Here is a 22,580-nt window from a genome sequence, read left to right as displayed (position 1 = left end):
GAGCTAGCTGAGGAATTAGATAAGTACCAGATCGACATAATAGGGGTGACTGAAACAAAAAAGACCAAAACTGGTGAGATCTTTCTGAGCAATAAATACAAAATGTTATATTCAGGCAATAACAATCAAGGAAAAGAAGGAGTAGCCATAGTATTCAACACAAAATACGAGGCTAATCTTCTTGAATGGCAGTCAGTCTCAAGTAGAGTAATGTGGGCAAATATGAGAATGGGGAACTGGACAATGAGACTTATTTGTGCCTATGGTCCCACAGAAGGTTCTACTAAGGTAGAAGTGGAGGAATTTTTTGAGGCTTTAGAAAAAGCAACTGACACAATGAAAAAGGAAAAGTTGGTCCTTGTTGGGGATCTAAATAGTAGAGTAGGAAATGATTGTGAGACATACAAAAATATTTTGGGAAAATTTGGAGAAAAGAGCAAAGCTAATAATAATGGCAAATATCTGTTGGATTTCTGCTCAGGACATGGACTGGTTATTACGAACACCATGTTCCAACATAAAAATGTGCACAAATTCACATGGAGAGAAGAGGCTAGGAATAAGAAAAGTCTCATTGACTATGTTATTGTTGATAGTGATGTTTTCTCCCTGGTGCAGGACACCAGAGTGTACAGAGGATTTGAAATTGGAAGTGATCACTATTTAGTCTTGAGCAGGATAAAATTGAACTTCATATTGAAAAGAATAACATGTAAGAAAGTTTTAAAGCGAATAAAAGTTGAGCAGCTCTCAGATGTAAATTGTAGACTAAAATACAGAAATATTATTGAAAAGAAAATGAAAGAGTTTGAGAACAGGAATCAAACCTTGGAGATTCAGTGGCAAACTCTGAAGGAAATATTGATTGATTCTGCCAGAGAGGCATGTGGTGAGGTTGTGTGCAAAGATAAAAAAATCAGAACTCCCTGGTGGACACAGGAAGTTAAAGAGGCAGTGAAGGAAAAAAAGAAAGCATATCAAAAGTTCCTGGCAAATAAGTCAGCTTTTACTCTTACAGAATACAGAGACAAATGTAAGAAAGCTAAACAGTGTGTAAAACTAGCTAAACAAAAGTCATGGGAGGACTTTGGCAAGAATATAGAAAATAAATATCAAGAAGGTGGCAAAATATTCTGGAGGTTGTTGAAGAAGCTTAGGAATGGAGGAAAGAGTGCTGTAAAAGGAATTAGAGATGATAAAGGTGAAATGAAAACAGGAGAAAAAGATATCCTTGAAGTATGGAGTAATTACTTTGAAAAACTGCTAAATGAAACAAGCAGTGATGACAGCACAGTGATAAAAAACACTGACCAGGCATGCAGTCAGGAATACATATCCATACTTGAAGTAGAAAAAGCCGTCAAAGGCTTGAAATGTGGAAAGGCAGCAGGAGTAGATGATATTCGACCAGAAATGCTGAAGTATGGTGGTATAAGAGTCTTACAGTGGCTGCACTGCATAGTTCAGAAAGCCTGGACAGAGGGACGAATTCCCGATGATTGGAGTAGAGCTCTCATAGTACCCATATATAAAAAGGGAAATAAAACTGAATGTGAGAATTACAGAGGTATTTCCCTACTGAGTGTTCCTGGCAAGATCTATGCAAGTATACTTGAGAAACGGTTGAGAAGAATTGTGGAAGAAAAGCTTGGTGAAGAACAAGCTGGATTCAGGCCAAATAGAGGCTGTCAGGATCAGATCTTCACTTTACGACAAATAGTCGAGAAAGCATGGGAATATAACAAAGATCTGTATTTAAGTTTTGTCGATTTGGAAAAGGCATATGACAAGGTGCCAAGAGAGAAGCTATTCAATACGCTGCAGTTATATGGTGTCAATGGGGCATTATATCAAGCAATACTTAGTCTTTATTTGAGTTGTGAGTCAGCAGTTAGAATTGAAGGAAGTACAGGAAGATGGTTTAATGTTAAATCTGGTGTGAGACAAGGATGTACATTATCCCCTCTGTTATTCATTATCTATATGGATCACATTATGAAATAATGTGGTATTAAACCTGATATCAAAATTGGAAATGTTAATGTCAGCTCTTTGCTTTATGCGGATGATGTTATACTTCTAAATAAATCCGCTACAAGTCTGCAAGATTCTCTGACTAAATTGAATAGCTGTTGTAATAGATATGGTATGAAGGTCAGCAATAAAAAGACAAAGACAATGAAAATAGGCAGAATCATTGAAAATGTCAACTGTGTTGTGAATGGAGAACCTGTGGAACAAGTAAAACATTTCAGCTACTTAGGCACAATTTTTACTGAAGATGGTAAACTAAATATAGAAATAGACAACAGAATCAGCAAAGCTGGTATCGTGGGAAGTCAATTGAATAAATTCATATGGAATAAGAAAGAAATTAGTCGGAACACTAAATTAGCTGTATACAAGACTGTGTTCAAACCAATTTTAACTTATGGATCTGAGAGCTGGGTCAGAAGTAAAACACTTGACCAAAGACTAGAGACTGCAGATATGAGAGTCCTGAGAAAGATTAGAGGCGTGAACAGATGGCATCAATGGCAATATCATATTAAAAATGAGGATATTAGGAAAGAACTTGACATTGTCAGCATCCAGGAATGCGTTAGCAAACTAATCTCAGATGGTATGGTCACTTAAATAGAATGGGAGAGGAAAGATTAGCAAAACAAGTGTTCTCTGCCAGGTTGGCAGGAAAACGACCCAGAGGAAGACCAAGATATAGGTGGATTGATATGGTACAAAGTGCCTTAGACGATAGAAATATAAGATCTGATAATGTTGGAGTCTTGACAAGTAACAGACTGATTTGGAGGAAAATTGTAGATAGGAAGTTATTAATGATGTAATTTTTTCATGTAGTACTGTCATATCCTGTACACCCCTTGAGGGTACATGGCAGGAATTTGATGATGATGATGATGATGATGATTAAATAAAAATAAACTCTGCATTTTTTCAAGGCAATAGTTATATGTATTGAATTACTATATTTGTTAAATCATTTTACTACTGGGAGAACAATATAAAATACTTGAAACTGAGTCTCTGAAACTGGTCACTGTAACCAGAGCAGAGCAAGTGACTTTCAATGATGCGTTACTCTGGAGAGCATAGAAATCTACCACTCTCACTACTACAACTCGCACAGAGAAGCAGTAGATTTTATAAATTGAGTAACCTTTTTAAAGCAATTTTCATTCCGTGTTGAGAATATAAATTGTTTCCATCATCAGAAATAATGAATATAACTAGTATATCAATCAGAAAATCTACAGTCGAAACTAATAGCTAAATTAATAATACATATAATTTAATATAGTTTTAATCCTGCGCAGGCCGCACAAAATCACGTTATAAGCTGTATGCGGCCCGCAGGCCTGCTGTTGGCCACCTATGGTGTAGATCATGCACAGTCTAGTATGTTGGTTTTCCCATTTAAAGAAAAAAGAATGCAATCTGCATGTTCTTCCTTTCCTATTTACTCTTTTCATAATAATTTATGCTGTAGTAATAAAGAATTCTATACAGTTACCTGGGAGATACTGTGAATGAATTTTATGGGTACGTATGGACGATATTCCAGCTGGCTAGGTTGGTCGAGTGTTATGTATCCACTCTCCAGCCAAAAGTGGTGGGTGCATAAAGTAAACAGCTGAGATTAGCATCTCTAATTTTGATACCAAGTTTAATACCATTTTCTATGTATGTATGTAATGAATAACAGTGGAGATAATGTACACTGCTGTACATTATCTCCACTGTAGATGGCGTTGGTGTATATAATGCGGTTCGCTGTAGTTGATGGATTGAGTGGTGGAGACGGAGAGTTATAGAGTAGGTGTCCTCCCTTGATAAGTCCTTGGCCTCCCTGGAGGTGTCACGTAATAATAATAATAATAATAATAAATATTTCTCTCACAGATGAAAATGATGTGTAGAAGATCCACCTCTAAAATATTGTATAACTTTTTCGGAAATGCTTTTTGTAGGAAATGAAAATTCAGAGGATATCTTCTGATACTAACTATCTAAGTGCATGTCTGTAAAACTCTCAAATTATTTTTGGACTGAAACTATTAAAAGAGGGAGGCCTGATCAAATATGATCATATTCTTAAGACAAGAGGTTGTTATTATTATTAGAACAAATAATAAGAAGTTTTTCCACTTAGTTATAAAATACATTATACTTGACAAAAAATTATATTTTTTATTTTAATCGTCACTCAAATGTAAGCAAAGTTGGTATGTAAGTATCTTCATGACCAGTCTACTTGTATATAAAGGTTGTTGACTTCACATCAGTTTGTTTAAGCAAATCAACAAAAATATGATGTCTCTTCAAGTATAGTATAATAAGAAAGTTTTGAAATGAATTAAAGTTGAATGGCTATCAGATGTAAATTGTAGACTCAGATACACAAACATTATTCAAGAAAAACTGAAAGAGTTGAAAACAAGAACCAAACCTTGGAGATTTAGTGACAAACCCTAAAGAAAAATTTGACTGATTCAGACAGAGAGGCATGTGGTGAGGTAATCTGCAAGGATAGAAAAATCAGAACCCCCATGTTGGACTCAGGAAATTAAAGAGGTAGTGAAGGAAAAGAAGAAAGCATATCGCAAGTTCCTAACAAGTAAGTCAACTTGTGCTGTAAGGGAATACAGAGAAAAATGTAAGAAAGCATTGCATAAAATTAGCTAAACAAAAATCTTGGGAAGATTTTAGTAAGAACATTGAAAATAAATATCAAGAAGGTGGCAAGATATTCTGGAGGTTGTTGAAAATGCTCAGAAATGGAGGAAAGAGTACTCTAAAAGGAATTAGAGGTAATAAAGGGATCTTGAAAACTGAGGATAAAGATATTCTTGATGTATGGAGTAATTACTTTGAAAGATTGCTAAATGAAATGAGCAGTGACAGCATGGTTTTAGAAAACACTCAGGAATGCCATCTGAAATATATATCTGTAAGAAGCTATCACAAACCTGAAATGTGGAAATGCAGCCAGAGTAAATAATATTTGACCAGAAATACTAAAATATGTAGTTATAAGTTTTACAGTGGCTACACTGCATAATTCAAAAGGTCTGATCAGAGGGCCAAATTCCCGATGATTTGGAGTAGAGCACTCATAGTACCCATCTATAAAAAAAAAAGGGGGGGGGGGAGAATAAAGCTGAATGTGAGAATTACAGAGACATTTCCCTACTGAGTGTTTCTGTAAGATTTATGCATGTATTCTTGAGAAATGGCTAAGAAAAATTGTGGAGGAAAAGAACAAGCTGGATTCAGGCCAAACAGAGGTTGTCGTGATCAGAATTTCATTTTTGACAAGGTGCCAAGAGAAAAGCTGCTCAAAATGTTCCAGTTATATGGTGTAAATGAGACATTATATCAAGCAATACACAGTCACTATTTGAGTTGTAAATCAGCAGTTAGAATTGAAGGAGATACAAGAAGATAGTTTGATGTTAAGTCTGGTGTGCAACAAGGGTATACATTATCACCACTGTTATTCACTGATATGGACCACATTATGAAGGAAAGTGGTATTGAACCTGATATCAAGATTGGAGAGGTTGGTCTCAGCTCTTCACTTTATGCAGATGATATTATACTCCTAAATAAATCCAGGACAAGTCTGCAGGATTTCCTGACCAAAGTGAATAACTGCTGCAATAAATTTGGCATGAAAATCAGCATTCAAAAAAGAAAAAGACAATGAAAATAGGCAGAAACATTGAAAACATGTTTTCAATATGTTCTATATGTTCTCCATTTAGATGGAGAACATATAGAACAAGTAAAATATTTCAGCTATTTAGGCACAATTTTTAGTGAAGAATTTAAATTTGAAAATAGACAGCAGAATTAGCAAAGTTGGTATGGTAGGAAGTCAACTGAATAAATTTATATGGAATAAGAGAGATTACTCAAAACATTAAACTAGCTCTATAAAAGACAGTGTTCAAATCACTTTTAACTTATGAATCTGAGAGCTGGGTTAGAAATAAAACTCTTGATCAAAGACTGGAAACCAAAGCTATGAGAGTCCTGAGAAAGATTAGGAGATTGAACAGATAACATCAATGATAGTATCATATTAAAAATGAGGTTATTAGGAAAGAACTTGACATTGTTAGCATTCAGGAATGTGTTAGCAGAGGTGATATGGCCAGTTAAACAGAATGAGAGAGGAAAGATTAGCTAAACAAGTGTTCTTTGCCAGGATGGCAGGAAAGAGACCTAGAGGAACCAAGATGTAGGCAGATTGATACAGTAAAAAGTGCCTTAGAAGACACAAATATAAGATCTGATAATATTGGAATGTTGACAGATAACAGGCTAATCTGGAGGAAAATTGGTGATAGGAAGTTAGTAAAAAATGCACCTGTAGTGCATATTATCATTATCCTACATAATTTGGATATGTTAATCATTATTTTTAAACTTTTTTTGTAGTACTATTATAAGATCCTGTTCATCCCACCTGAAGGTATATGTCAGGTTGGATGATGGTATAATATAATATACTAGATTCATTAGAATATACTAATATATCAGCAAAAATCTTTTTTTCACTTGGTTATAAAGTACAATATAATATACTTTATAATACAAAGTATATTATAATATACTTTTATAACCAAGTGAAAAATGATTTTACATCTCTGATCAAGAGTATCTTAATAATATGATGATACATTATTTTGCTACTTTTTTATGAAAAATATATAACTTCTGCATTAGTTTCAACTCTTCAACACTTCAACTCTAGTATCCTCCTGGTTCTGGTTCACACTGATGAGATCTCAGTATATGTTGAAACAGGTCTGAGTGGTGATCCTTCCCATGATGCATAGAAATATACACACATCTGAAAGGAAGCGTATTGCTTTGCATTATGGAATACCAAGGCAACTGATGTAAAATCAACAGTCTCTATATACAAGTAGACTAGCCATAAAGATACTTCATGCACAAACTTTGTTGGCTTATACTTAAGGATTAAAGCAAGAATATAATTTCTTGTCAAGTATAATAAAGAACAAAATAATGTTAGCTATACAAGCAATAGTCTTGACAATGCCAAGCTTTTGACCATCTGGATAATGCTAGTCTCTATAAATATCTATTAAACCAGGATGTTAAGTCAACAGTTTTTAAGACAAAAACAGATTCATTTACAGAAGCCATGATTCTTTTATAAATGAAAAAGCTTCAAGATCCAATGTGGAAGCTAACATGACAGTCTTAAAATGGGAGAATATTAGTGGTTTTCCTTTTGATAGTGAAAAGAACTTTATTCTCTGGTGAATGTCACTTAATTTTTTTTAAATAAATAATTTTTAAATTTAATATTTACTTTAGGTGATATTATTGCTTTTTTTAATTTGTGTTAATCAATCGAATTGTCTTTGTAGTAGTGTTGTGAAGATGTTGAGGGTTTATTTTTCACTTGGTTAGACTATAATAAGTTTAGTTTAACCCTTTATCCAAGTGTGAGCAAACAAAGTTTGCGCCTGAAAGTATCTTCAGGACTGGGTTAAGGTAGTGCAACACCAGGCAACTCGTTGCAAAGGTGGAGAAAGGTGGAGAGCTTTCTCCACCTTTGCAACGAGTTGCCTGGTGTTGCACTACCTTAACCCAGTCCTGAAGATACTTTCAGGTGCAAACTTTGTTTGCTCACACTTGGATAAAGGATTAAACTAAACTTATTACGTTGTGAAGATGTTAGTTATGGTTGAAAAAAATATTAGTGTAAATATTTAATTACAGTACTTGTCTGTATTCCACATTACAAATACATTTCATAAAGTATTACAGAAAGAATAATGACTTATACTGCTTAGCATGATTGAATATGGATAACAACGAAATAAAGATGTTTATCAATATTTACATGTAGATCATCGTGTACTGATTATATCCAAAATAAACACAAGTTTACAAAATGCTTCAAAAACTGGGGAAGGAAGGGGGAGGGATAAGGAGTACTAAACAGCAATTTGGCTTTGGTAATAATTTCATGCCATATTCCATGGAAATGTAATAGTAAATGGTTTAGCAATCAACTAGCATGAAGTATGTTTTTGATAATAACAAAGAATGTTCATATAATAAACCCTCAGAATATAATGTATGCCATTATAAAAGTTGAATAGTTCTCAGCTATTTTGAAGAAACAGTGATGATTCTGAAGAGAAAAATCCTGAAACTAAAAATAAAACTTTTCATTTTATGTGGGTATAAGTAAACACCTACCTGCTTCTTGTGTAAAAACACTCTGGCACACTGTACAGGGCCACATTCGAAGTGGTGAAGCAACTGCAGTAGTTTCTGGATGACTTGAAATGTGCTTTCGAAGAGAACCTTCATTCACATAAGATTTTCCACATACTGGACATGGATGATTACTTGTACGTCTTTTACCTTGAAGGGCAAAAATGAATAAAGGAATAAAGGAGATATACTGAGTATAATGATCATGTACTGCAACCATTTATGTATTATATAATTATGAAATTTGCTAACTTCATTAACAGACTTTTAAACTTTTGCTTCTTTGTCATGCTCTTTTTAGGTGCATTCCTAAGCAGATGACACTATAATTTATTTGTCTATCCATCCATAAACTCGAGAATGAATGAACTGACTTTAATTAAATCGAACATGTACAACCAGAGGAAAACGTGATAAGCAGCTTTAATTGTGATTAAAACCAGAAAATAATAACTACAACTTTATATGAAGCTCAAAATAGATTGTGATGCATGCACTTTTCACTGTGTGAGTAGTTATCTTTGGCAGGGACGAATGCTGGTCTTGAAATTCACACTTGCTCTTGTTATCATTCAGGGAGTGAGAGGTGTGATTGAAGTCTGATTAGCGGAATAATGAATTACTGACCATTTAAAACTATATACCGTATTTAGAAATTTATGTACATTTAATTATACACATACAACATTTATTTTACAAACGATATTCTATCTTTTTCAATTTGGCTACTTGAATTCTACCCTACGGTTCTTCTTTATTAACTGGCAATAACATCGTCATAAAAAGTTGGTTGTAACTTAATTTTCCCATGCAACACGCACACCTGTAAAGGCTGCCTGAAGCTCACTGGCTAGAGCTATTTTGACTGTGTATGGCCTTGTGTTTAAGATGACGTGAAGTGAGCAGAAATGGTTGTGCGTGCAAATGAAATCACAGTGACACAGCGAGGACTTGGAAGCACCTACAACCAAGCAAGCCAAGGTAGCTTTGACTAGACAAGCAAGCATCGGCCTTCGATACACAATGCAAAGCCCAATTATTGTAGCACAAGCTTAAGACGTTTCTGTCTACAAAAATAAAAGCCTAAATGGAATGCTTATAAATGCATGCATTTATTAACAAATAAATATTACTTCTTTCTCAATTAATGAGCTTGCACAGCAAGCATGGAGAATTCGCCACTGATCTTTGGGAAGGTGATTTTAATTGTGTCACTTAGGATATTAATAATGCTTGCTGAATACAATCTGGTACTTATTCTTCATGCCTTTTATTATATAATGCTCATTAAGTAACATAATATAGCAAATGTGCTTGTAATGTTATGCTGTATGAATATTTCCTAACTTATTAATAGCACTATATTAATAAAATTATAAGTGACTCAAAAGTGCAGAACTAAAAAGAAATTTGAATCACTTTGAAGTGCCATCACAAACGGCACTTCAAGCTGACTGGAATGTCCCACTATTGCAGACAAAAAACTGGGGTTTGCGGTATTAACGGTGTTACAAAATGCATTCTAGTGAGCAGAGAATGAGAGTTGAATATTATAATAATGCATAAAAGTTACAAGTAGAGATGGTTAAAAATCTAGGGGGAGGGATGCCTAACACACTGTTAAGAGAAAAAGAGTTGACTATGATAAAAACACTGTTTCTACCATTATACACTCGTTTGCTCATCACTTATGATCTGTACTCATTTGAGATTTCCAGGAAAATGAAAAAGAAAACAAACAAAAACAGTTGAATAAGGAAACAAATCATCAGAATAATATTTGGATTTCAGTGTACCTCACATGAGACTATGGTTATTAAAGTCCTACATACACACATACACACAAAACTGTTAATGTCAGTAATAAGCTATTAATTGATTCCAAAGTAAATAATGAACTTATTGCAGTATCTCTATACACACACCCACACACCCTATACAATGGAAATACGTAGAGTTTCTTTTTCATGCACATGCAAAAACTTTTAGAATAATTAGGCAGCATCTTCTGGAAATGTGAAAGTCTGGTGCAGCAGAAATATATGCACAAACATATACAATCTTCTGTGAATCCTATACAACTATAATACAAATTTGTATTATACATGCACAGAATAAATTAAAGATGCCAAGAAATTATATTCTTGGTTTAATCCTTTATCCAAGTGTAAGCAAAAAGTTTGTGCCTGAAGTATCTTCAGGACTGGGCAACTCATATATAGAGGCTAATGACTTCACATCACTTGCCTTAGTATCCCATAATGCAAAGCACATATCCTTTCAGACATCTATAATGCTATGCTTTATGGGAAGGGTCACTACCCAGATCAGTTTCGATCTTCATTTACAAGTAGCCAAAAGATATCAACCTTAGGACTAAAATAAATAATCAATAGATGCACAGAGTTCACATAACTATAATTGTAGTTACAATTATAATTGTACCTATAATACAATATAAAAAGAGAAACTCGGTATTTAGATCAATCACAGAACCAAAATGTTGACCTGGTTGCCAGAAAATATTTCTTATTCAGATATCAAGATTCTTACATAAGAAGCTATTATTCTCTCTCTCTCTCTCTCTGTGTGTGAGAGAGAGAGATCAAATGTATCAAAATTCTTTAGAGAATAATTCTGCTGAAAAATGCATTGTCACATTTTAAACAATCTTCAATGTCATTTTTTTTTTTATTTCTCATCAACATTGTGATGTGATATTTACATATGTCACTTTTGTAGGTGACAAAATAAATAAAAGTCACTTGGATTTAACTAAGTTTAGGCTACAAGCTGGATGTGGTACGACTGTTCAAACAGACTTTTATGAAGAGAGTTGTTTAGCATTATAGTGAGGCAGAGTTATACCTTTTTCTTTGCAGGACTTTTTTTTTTCCCCTTAGATTTTTTTTGTTTTTAAACAGCCTCATTTTAAACAATACTTACACTCATCTGAATTTTTAAAAACATATCAAAATAATGCCTGCATTATCTCAAAAGATAGATGCTAAACTTTTGCACCTGTTTTCATATTTGTGATCAGTGCTTAGATTCTGGCTAGTAAGTGACAGACAGAATTCTGACCATAAGATACATGTGAAAAACATGTATCTATTCTTGGTAAGCCACTAAAACACTAAAATAATCTGAGCAAATTTTAAGTTAGAATCTTTCAACTTTCTCATAAGTAGTCATGGAATCCATTTTCCATTATCTTAGCCTTGCTATCATCACTTGAATTATAATTAGAACACTTATGCATTAAAGAAAGTTCTTTGTTCACATCATCAAACATTGTTGCAGCACCCACATGGAATTTATTTGCTATAGGACTTGCAGCTTCTCGTGTGTGTAGGAGTGATATAAAAAAAAATTCTGCAACCTTGCCCAGGCAACAGATGAATTTGCTTGCTCAATGTGAGACTACCATCCTGCTCATTAGAGGCCTAATAGTAATATGCTTGATCTTTTCTTATTTAAGAGATCAAGCATATTACTATTCAAGAGTATCCAACCTTTACACCCGTCTATGGTATTAATGTGTTACAGATTTTATGATCCTTTATGGATATGACTGACATATATTACATGGAGTGGAAAATGGGTGGGGATCATTCCTGGATGTTATGTAAAATTGTAAAGGGAGCAGCAATGAAAAGTACATTTTTTTACATGGAAAGCAGTGGATGGGTGTAATACATTGCTTAAATGTGTTATGAATGCTACGAATGTAAAGAAGTTTAAGATTTCATGTGATAGACATATTGTTTTCTGAGTGAATGGTTCTCACCCCTGCCCTATAGAGTGGTAGATAGTTGGAATGTAATGTGAGAAAGTGCCATAAATAAAAGGGATGAAAATTTTAAGCACTATGATGGTAGCAAAAGCTAAGTATGAACAGCAGTTAGCTAATGAAGCCAAAAAGATCCTAGGGAGTTCTTTCGATATGTAGTCAGAAAAAAAAGAAGAAAAAAAAAGAACAATTATGGAAAGATGACACTGATTGGATAAAATGGTATAAAAACAACTGCTGCAGAAGATATAGTTGAGATATTTAATGAGCAGTTCATAAACGGAGAGTTTAAGAGCAGTTGATGATGAGAGGAGAGACTGGCTGTAAGTGAGCAAGAAGTATATGGGGAATTGAGGAAACTCGATGCTAATAAGGCTGCTGTGGGACTTGATAATATATCACCATGTAATTTGAAGGAATGTGCCAGGGAGTTGGCATCTGCCTTGACATATTTGTTTATTATGAGTCTTGCATTGGATCAAGTTCCCAAGGAGTGGAAGGAAAGCAAAATTGTGATGCTTCATAAAGGAGGTGACAGAACTCAAACATCAAATTATAGACCTATCAGCTGTTGTGGTTAAAGTCTTGGAGAGGCTGGTGAGAACCACGATCCATAATTGGGTTTATAACAATGGTATTATCTTCAATGGGCAGCACAGATTTGCTAAAGGGAGGTCATGTTTTAGTAATCTATTTACTTATTACAATATTCACTGGACAAAGAAGATGGATACACGGTAGTATACTTACATTTTGTAAAGGCTTTTAATAGATTACTGCATGATAAGTTGACAGTCAAACCAGAGCAGATGGGCTGGATATCAGACTAGTGTACTGGATCGAAGATTGGCTATCTGATAGATCTGATAGCCCATCTTCGATCCAACTTGCTGATACCTTGCAGAATGTATCAGCAAGTTGTGTATAGGGGGAGCAATATCCTGGAAGAGGAAAGTCACTAGTGGTGTGGCTAAGGGGCCATTTTAGGCAACTAGGTTTTAGGGCCATTGTTATTAAACCTGTATGTTAATAATATTTGGGAAGATATGGATGGGGATATTCAGTTGTTTTCAGATGATGCAAAATTGGGATGAATTGAGGAGTAGTGCAGATGTTGTGGCCTTACAAGACTTAAATAGATTGAGTGACTGGGCACATGAGTGGGGATGCCAATTCAATGTTGCAAAATGTAAGGTTTTAAAATTTGGAAAACAAAGATGAGATGCAGAATTTATTCATGATGGAGATATATAGTTGGACACGGAGGAAATAAGAGAATTTGTGGTGATGGTAGATAAGAATCTAAAATTTAGATGGCATACTGCTAATATTGTGAGGAAGCACAAAGAATTCTGCAAATGATGTGGAGGACACTGACTTGTAGAACTAAGGAGATTCTGTTTGCATTGTAAAAGGCTCTGATTAGGCCACACATGGATTACTGTGCACAGATTTGGTCACCTGGTTTTCAAAAGGATAAAGAAATGTTGGAAAGGGTCCAGAGGCAGCTGACTAAGGTAGTTTCTGATCTCTGGAATATTGAATATGAGGAAAGATTGAGACGATGCAATTTGCAGAGTCTAGTGGATAGGAAGAGGGGGGGGGGTGATATGATAGAGATGTACAAGTTGGTAAGGGGTTGTTATGGAATCAATGTTGAAGAGGTTTTTCATAAAATGGTGGGAGATCAGGGGAGAAAGCAGTCAGTATTAGGAGGGTAAACAATAGAGTGAGAAGCAGGTTTTTTTGCATACAGTCGTGAATAACTAGAATGACTTGCCTGAGAGTGTGGTGTGTGAAGAGAATTTGAATGTGTGTTTAAGGTATGATATGATAAGCTATGTATATGACAAAGGGACCGCCTAGATGAATCTTCTTTGACTTCATGAGGTCTTAGAGTAATAATAATAATTCTGATATTTCTCACCTCAAACTTCCTCACATTGACAAAGATTTATCAATGTTACATTTTTGTGTGCATAATGTAAAAGTGACTTTTAGACTTGTTGACCACAAGAATGAATGCAGTGAAATTAAGAAGAATCTGACTACATTCATTAATCAGTGCAAAAAATGTCAATCCTAAGTATTAAAATCTTAAAGAGTTTTTTTTATATGAAAGGAAAAACTTCGCATTTCAAAAACATAACATTTTAATTGTGTGCGCACGCACGTGTGTGTGTGTGTGTGTAACAGAGAGAGAGAGAGAGAGAGAAGGATGAGGATACTGCCATGAAATATGAGACCAATAGGGTAAAATAGAATACATAATATTTTTGTCAATTAATGGTATAGTCACTTGATGTGTGTTTAAGTATCTTCATATTTGAGGGATGGTTTAGTCCATTATGCCTAAGATAGTAAAGACAAAGGATTATGCAATTTAAAATATGAAATATTCTTTATTTTTGTTAGCATTCACATACTGGAGATACATTGCTTGATTCTATTTTTATTATGAGGTGCTTTTCTAGCTCGCCTTCTCATGGTGAACCCTGGGTAATGCTAAATGAGCTAGAATGATTGCTGGCAGCCAGACCTATTTTAATGATCTCCTGGCTATAGAGACATGAAATCACAAGCAATACAATCACTGAATGGTTCTTCTCAGGACTAAGACAAGAAAGCTGGGCACTAACTTCTGGATTTGCCAACTCAACATTGAAGGAATCAGTTTTGCAAAAAGTGTCAATCTCACTCATGAGCAGAATGACAGTAAGAAAATGATATAGACCTAGCTGTCATTCTGGACACACACAGATAATGAACAACAATTGAAATCCAGAGGAAGAATTGCAGGGTATGATATTCTAGGAGTCACATATCACCAACCTCATGGCTGTGCAACTTACATTCTCAATAATATAGAGAATGTTCACTTAACATCAGTACATATTAATCAGAATGTACACACTATCACAACAAGAGTTGAAGATCTCACAGTGGTTAACATCTACAAGCTTCCCCTGGTAGAATGGCCACCTAGAGTAATGTAGAATTACATTACTTGTTACATTGTGGAATTACAATAATCATCATGCATATCAAGGATTTAGGCCTAGCGTGGCCTGTTCCGGCCTTACATCATTGAATCGTTTAAGAGGACGTCCTGGTTTTCTTTTTCCTAATGGCTTGTACTTTAAGGCTTGTTTTGGTAATTACAATAATAATGATGGAAATGGTGAAGAATTAACAAACTGGGCTGAGCAAAACAGTCTGAGCTTAATACTTGATGCAAAGGTCAAAGAAACCTTTAAATCTGCAGCATGGAATAGGGAATATAACCCAGATCTCTGCTTTGTTACCCAAAATTTGCAAAATCAGCTGCTAAACACAATAGGATGAGTCCTTGAAGATTTCTCACATAGCCAATATTGCCCAATATTGGTGGAATAAGAATATAAATACCAATAATATGGTCCATTCCATGACCAAGATGGAATTTTAGGAAAGTGAACTAGCAGGATTTCTCACAAGCACTGGATAAAGTAGTAAGATGAATACAACCTGTGTGTGAAAACCATAGATTCATTGGAGTAGTTGCATCAACAGTGAAGAAGTATATTCCAAGGGGGTTTCCGAAAGGAATATATATCTGGCTGGAATAAAGACTATGAAGAGTTATACCAAGTCTATTTAGAATCTGGCAACTGTGATATAGCTGATGAATTACTCCAGAAGTTTGATAATGAGTGCAGAGAACAATGAATAAAAACTACAGAAGCTTTAGACTGTAAAAAATATGAAATATTCTTATAACATAGAATATTTCTATATAAAAATATAGAAAAGCATGGAGCCTATTAAAGAAGTTAGGTGGAAGCAACCCAATCATCTGTAAAGATCTTTTGGTGACTTTAGATAAAATTGCCTATTGAATAACCTCGCTGTCTAGCAGGGGCGAATATTCAGGGTGTGCTAGGTGTGTGTGGTGCTCATTAACTGAATAGCAATATCATCGATATTATTTTTTGCATTTATTCCATTAAAGACTCACCTAATTGTTTCCAGACTTAGCATGATTCCTAAAAGTAAACACAATATACTAATGCTTCATGAAGAGGACACTTTTTGACCCATAAACATTGCATCACATTCGTGTTAATAGCCCGGGTGTGCAAAATGCATACACCTTTGAGCCCTTTAAAAGGATGCACAGATGGAGCAGTGGGTCAAATTCTTAGAGTTTTAGTAGTTTTAAACTGTCCAGAAGGCGAGGCAAGGTGAGCTCCAAGACAATAGCACCTAGAGGCTGTGATTGGTAATTCTGTCAACCAATCCAATTGAACATTGTCATTTGTCATGAGTTGCTGTTTTTGTTTTCTGAGTTTGATCTGTTTTGCATGCATGAAGTGTGAACTGACAGGGTAGGTAAGTTTTTATATATAAAATAGACAAGTTTTTAATATATAATTTTTGATAAATTTATAACCTTTTTGCCCATATTTACAATGGGGAAACAGTATTATAATCGAAGGAAGTAAGCCTTGTCCTCCTCTTCCAAATCTTACACCTTTGAATAATTCAAATATACCAACCAAATATAGCATTCTCCTTCTTTATTGTTTAATAATATACATTACCTTTATTATTATTATTATTATGTGACACCTTCAGGGAGTCCAAAGACTCATCGAGGGAGAGTGTGCAAACAGCATCGAACGATTTCTCATTCCAACTACTAACTGTGCTCAAACTTGTTTAACTTTTTACTCAGCCATTAGAAGCAGAGGCTCGAGTAATCGCTCAACCTTTGCTGGCTGCTTAAAACAAACACATTTCCCCACCACCACCACTCTGCACAGATTTACAATACAATACAATACAATACAGTTTATTATTCTCTTCATGTATACATAATATTTATAAATGTACAATTCAAGTATTACTATCATGTTTTCTGATGGTTTTATATTTATTTTTGACTGATTATTTTTTTATAGACAAATAAACATATTTTCCTTATGTACATACACACACACACACAAGAGAGTTATCCCCCAATTGCGTTCCTCGGTTGCTGTTATAAGCTCCTCAAAAGACTCCTCCCTAACAGAATTGGACCAAAAATACCTGAAGTTATCCTATTGAGCAAACAGGCTTGCTTGTACAGACCAAGTACTAAATCTTACTACCCATATTGAGGCAGGCTTTCAGAGATGTCTGAAAACTTCTGTTGCGTTTGTTGACCTTACTGTCACATATGATATATGGAAAGAGGGGGTTGCTATACAGGTTGAAACAAGTTATACCATGCCAATCCATCATGACTTTTTGTTAATATGCTTTCTGACAGGTTCTTTCATGTGGTGCTGATAAACAAAAAGAGTAAACAGAGAAAGCTGAATAATGGTCTCCTGCAAAGCTCTATATTAGCGCCAATCTTACTCAATCTATATACATCTCATCTACCAACAACTAGGTCAAGAAAATTTGCTTATGCTGATGAGGATAGTTATGAGAATCGGCTGAGGGAATGTGGACTGCAAAGTTTGGCGGATAGAAGAAGAAGAACGCATATGAAGTATATTAATTAAAGATACTTTAATGAATCACTTCTATATTTCGGCAATGTCACATTGCCATCTTCGGGAACATAAAGATATGGTATGTGCACTAAGGAACTAACAAAGCAAATGATAGTGCACATACCATATCTTTATGTTCCCGAAGATGGCAATGTGACATTGCCGAAATATAGAAGTGATTCATTAAAGTATCTTTAATTAATATACTTCATATGCGTTGTGAATTCCGTAAATTAATTACCAGTTATGTCTAACCAACGTATAAGTCTTACTACTAGAAGAAGAAGAAGAGGTGATATGATTGAGACTTTTAAACTGTTGAGAGATGGTTACAGGGTTGACACCGGGGAGTTCTTTCACTTGGTTGAACAGCGGGAAGGAGTGATGACAAGAGGCCATCCCTGGAAGTTACGAAAGGAAACTGTGAGCAAGAGGGTGAGGAGTTGTTTCTTTGCATGGAGGGTGGTTGAGCCGTGGAATGCATTGCCTGATAGAGTGGTGAGGGCGGGAACGGTCAATGAGTTTAAGGAGTGGTATGATAGACTTTGTGTTTCTTAGGGGGAACCTCCCCTCGATGAGTCTTTTGACTCCATGGAGGCCTGAATAATAATATGAACATTGAAGTAACTAAAGATATTTTCACAAATGATCTTAGAATTATTAGGGAATACTTTTATAAATGGAGACTAACACCAAACCTCAATAAGGCCAAGGTTAGCTCTTTCCACCTAAACACCAAATTGGCAAATAGGAAATTTCAGGTCAACTTTAACAACACAACGCAGCAACACCAAGACTTCCCTAAATATCGAGGTGCTACCTTGGATAGAACACTATCATTCAAAAGACACCTGGAGAAGATCTTGCTAAAGATCAGAATCCATAATAATATCATACAGAAACTGTGTGGTTCTACACAGGGTTCTTCTTCTGCTACTATGCTGCAATGCTCCACGTTGGGCATGCATAGGTCTATTCTGCAGCAGAGTATTGTTCATTAGTATGGATAAACAGTCCTCATATCAAGAAAATCGACACACAAATAAATGCAGCAATGAAAACAAAACAGGCTGTGTTAAATCCACTCCCCTCTACTGGCTTCCAACTTTGAGCAAACGCCACCAAACTTACGCAGACAAGGTGCTCTCATAAAAAGAGTACAGAAAAATAAATAGTAACCCCTATTACCAATTCATGCCGACCTCCCATATTTAAATATTATTATTATTATTTGTGACACCTCCAAGGAGTCCGAAGACTCACCACGGGAGGAAACCCACTATACAACACTCCGTCTCCATCATTACACCGAACCTCTACTACCAATCACCTACATCAACGCCAACCACCACCACCACAGCTAGCATTTTTGTCTAATTGCATGTGTTCTAAATATAACTCAGCTTAAATCCTGATGCTTCCATTAATACTAGCTGAAGAACTTGTAAATAGCGATTTCAATGTTAATTCGAAATGGCTAGAAACTTGGAAGGACCCCCCCCCCCCCCGACTTAAAAGAGTATATCCTTCCCAACCAAAATCCAAAAGGGACTGAGCTTCCACATCACCTATGGAAAAGCTTAAATAGGATAAGCACAGAGCATGGTATCTGCACAGCCAGCTTACACAAGTTGTTGGAATTTTTTCCACTTGGTTATACTATAAATTAAAGATACCAAGAAATTATACACTTGGTTTAATCCTTTATTCAAGTGCAAGCAAACAAAGTTTGCAACTAAGGCAAGTGATGTGAAGTCATCAGCTTCTACGAGGGTGGTCAGAAAAGTTCTTGGCCTCGACCATAGATGGCAACACCATGAGCAAGATTTTTTTTTTTCTAAGTTGGTACATCTGTCATAAGCATCCATGTGAAATTGCAAGTCATTCTATCAAGTAGTTTGTTTTATACAGCTGTCTGAAGCAAAAGTGTTGTCTATATCCCTTGAAATGGATAAAATTGAGTATCGCGTGGTTATAAAATTCTTTGTAAAAGAAGGTTTAACACCAAAAGAAATTCATTCAAAGTTCATAAAAGTTTATGAACACTCTTCTCCTTCGTTTTCGACAATTAAGAAATGGGCTGCCGAGTTTAAACGTAGCCATACCAGTCTTGAAGATGATCCACGTGAAGGACGTCCAAAAAGTATAACAACACAAGAAATCATTGATCAAGTGCATGATATGGTATTAGATGACTGCTGAGTCAAAGTGCATGAAGAATTGCAAATGAAAAAGCTTTGTGGAAGATGGGTGCCAGCCTTGCTCACAGCATATCAAAAACGCACTCGCATGAAAATCTCTGAATAGTGCTTGGAGCGCTTTAACAAGAATAAAACTGATTTTGTGCGTCGATTAATCACTATGGATGAGACTTGGATTTACCATTACACACCAGAATCCACTGTTTTGACTGCTGTTTGGATTCTGGTGTGTAATGGTGAATCAAAGTCTCATCCATAGTAATTAATCGACGCACAAAATCAGTTTTATTCTTGTTAAAATGCTCCAAGCACTATTGAAGCCAGTTGTTCAGCACGAAAGAAGATAAAGTTGTTCCATCAGCAGGAAAGATCATGGCATCGGTGTTTTGGGATGCTAAAGGCATTTTGTTTATTAATTATCTTGAAAAGGGTAAAAACAATAACCAAGGAATATTATTCCGATCTTTTAACTAGACTAGATGAAAAAATTCGGGAAAAAAGACCCGGTTTGCAGAAGAAAAAACTCATCTTTCATCAGGACAATGCACCTGCCCACAAAGGTGTTTTGGCAATGGGAAAATTAAGGGATCTGCACTATGAATTGTTGGAATATTCACCCTATTCCCCAGATTTGGCTCCTCTGACTTCTATCTTCTTCCCAAAACAAAAGTCTTCCTTGCTGGTTATCGGTTTTGATTTGAATCAAGAGGTGATTGCAGCTGTAAAGGGATATTTTGCAGATCTTACTGAGAACCACTACAGGGATGGGATAATGGCACTGAAGCATAGCTGGAATAAATGTATTAGTCTTAAGGGAGATTATTTTGAAAAATAAAAATTATTCTGAAATTATAAATTTGTTTTTTTCATTGTTAGGCCGAGAACCTTTCAGGCGACCCTCGTATATAAATCCAAAACCCACCAATGTTTAGAATACTCCTATGTGTTTGGGATGGTGCATCTAAAACTTTCCTTAAAATCCTTGATGCTGTTTAGAGGCAAGCAATTAGGCTCAGAGATGATCCTCTCTTATAGATTCACTTCAGCTTCTATCATACAGATGCAGTGTTGACACTGTATCTATTCTACAGGTATTTCCATGGTCAATGCTCCAGTGAATTAGCAACTATCTTTCTTCCACCTTCTTTTGCAATGACCTAGACAAAATAAAAGATGACCTGAAAACCAAATCACAACAAGCGACACCAAACTGGACAGAATTGTTTGGACTCTCCCAGGACAGACAGAAATGGAAAAAGTTCATTTGGCCTCATCATGATGGAAGAGAGAAGAAGAAGAATACAAGAAGAGTAGCTTCCCAGCATCCCTTTACTATGCAACTGCAAGGCACACCAAACCTACTTCTCCTCTTCCATTTTTTATTCCATCCACTCTGTCCTCTGGAACAGCCTTCCTCATGAAGTATTCTCAAACAACCTGCAGCTCTTCAAAAAAAAAAAAAACATAAGCTTGTACATCAGTCCTCCTTTGCACCCCCAAACATGACACTGATGTGCTTATAGGTCTCTCGACCTCTCCAGTATGGATCAATATAAACAAAAAAATACTCCTGGATCTTAGCCATAATTTGCTAATTAAAATAATTTCATAATTTCTTCCAGTCTAATTCATATAAGTTATGCCATAGGAAACAAAGAATCTTATAGACACCAGAGTATTAATGGTAAAGAATACTACCTTTTGAAGGGCTAAATGTCTGCACTGTAAAGGAGATTTTGAAGTCCACTTATAGTAAAGAGAGGAAGTCTTTATATCTGATGTTATAGCATGCCTTGGTTCTGTATATAACAATTTTTGCAACAACTCTCTCTCTCTAGGTAATAACTGTTTTAAATGAACTGTCTATAGAAAAGATTAAATTCTTTCTTTCTTTAGCAAATATCCACTCATGGGAGGACATGCTTAGCACTATTTTGATGGAGATGGTGAAGCAAGCTGACATGAAGATGTTAACTAGCATGTGTGGACTTCCTGTAAACAGTTCTCTCCTTTCCTCTTCTCAGTTGACTTTCACATTTAGCTTATACCATCATAAAACACATCACATTCATAGCCTCAACAATTTGATGTTACTTTTTATTCAAAACACTACTTCTCTCTAACTAAACTCCTGACACTCTATAAATCCCAAATCCACTTGATCTTGAAATAGTGATCTTACATTTCAGGCAGTGAACCTAAAAATAATTGGCTGTATACAGAAGAGGGCAATCTGCTTAACAGACGATCCCCCTCCCCCACTCCGTAGATTCCTCAAAGCACTTTATTATAGAAACTTTTCTGTACTGTCTTTTTTTTACAAGTACTTTTGTTGGTGCTGTTCCACCAAACTGGAGACTACCATTCCTCCACCTTCCTATGATCATGCAAGAACATGAGCAATCACTAGACATCCACACAAAGTTCAACTCCAAGCTTATCAATCCAACTTCCCATCTTCTTCCATTCCATCTATCACTGTTCTTTGAATGGTCTATTCATTTGGAAAAGTTATATCAGAACTACCTCTCCAGATAGTGCTCAAATCACATATCACGGCTTTGACAAAGGCATGATTTGTAGGACATCACTGAAGGGTGGCAGTATCCAGGAAAATGTCAATATTGTAGGCTATTTCAGGAATGCTTTAATTAAGGTGTTCCAAGGAGAATGGCAGTTGTAGGGCTAATAGTAGGCACCCATGTCTCATCATTTCTTATGAATTCAGGTTGTCTTGCCTTATGCAAGACCACAGATGAAAACTGTGGAATG

The 22,580-nt window shown here is 35.5% G+C and overlaps 1 protein-coding gene across 1 annotated transcript in view; it reads right to left on the bottom strand.

The window, feature by feature from the left end:
• Positions 1-22,580, bottom strand: part of LOC150107642 (zinc finger and BTB domain-containing protein 40-like) — a 247,421-nt gene that overhangs the window by 22,027 nt on the left and 202,814 nt on the right. Inside the window, exon 5 of the mRNA XM_090392150.1 lies at positions 8,269-8,436. Within this exon, the coding sequence (XP_090248276.1) occupies positions 8,269-8,436 (168 nt within the window). The remainder of the gene's footprint in view (positions 1-8,268; positions 8,437-22,580) is intronic.

The sequence above is a fragment of the Typopeltis vanoorti genome, chromosome 4 (assembly GCF_054136105.1).
Source record: "Typopeltis vanoorti isolate ZY-2024b chromosome 4, IOZ_Tvanoo_1.0, whole genome shotgun sequence".
In the NCBI taxonomy this organism is placed as follows: Eukaryota; Metazoa; Arthropoda; class Arachnida; order Uropygi; family Thelyphonidae; genus Typopeltis; species Typopeltis vanoorti.
This window is presented reverse-complemented; position numbering and strand designations above follow the sequence as displayed.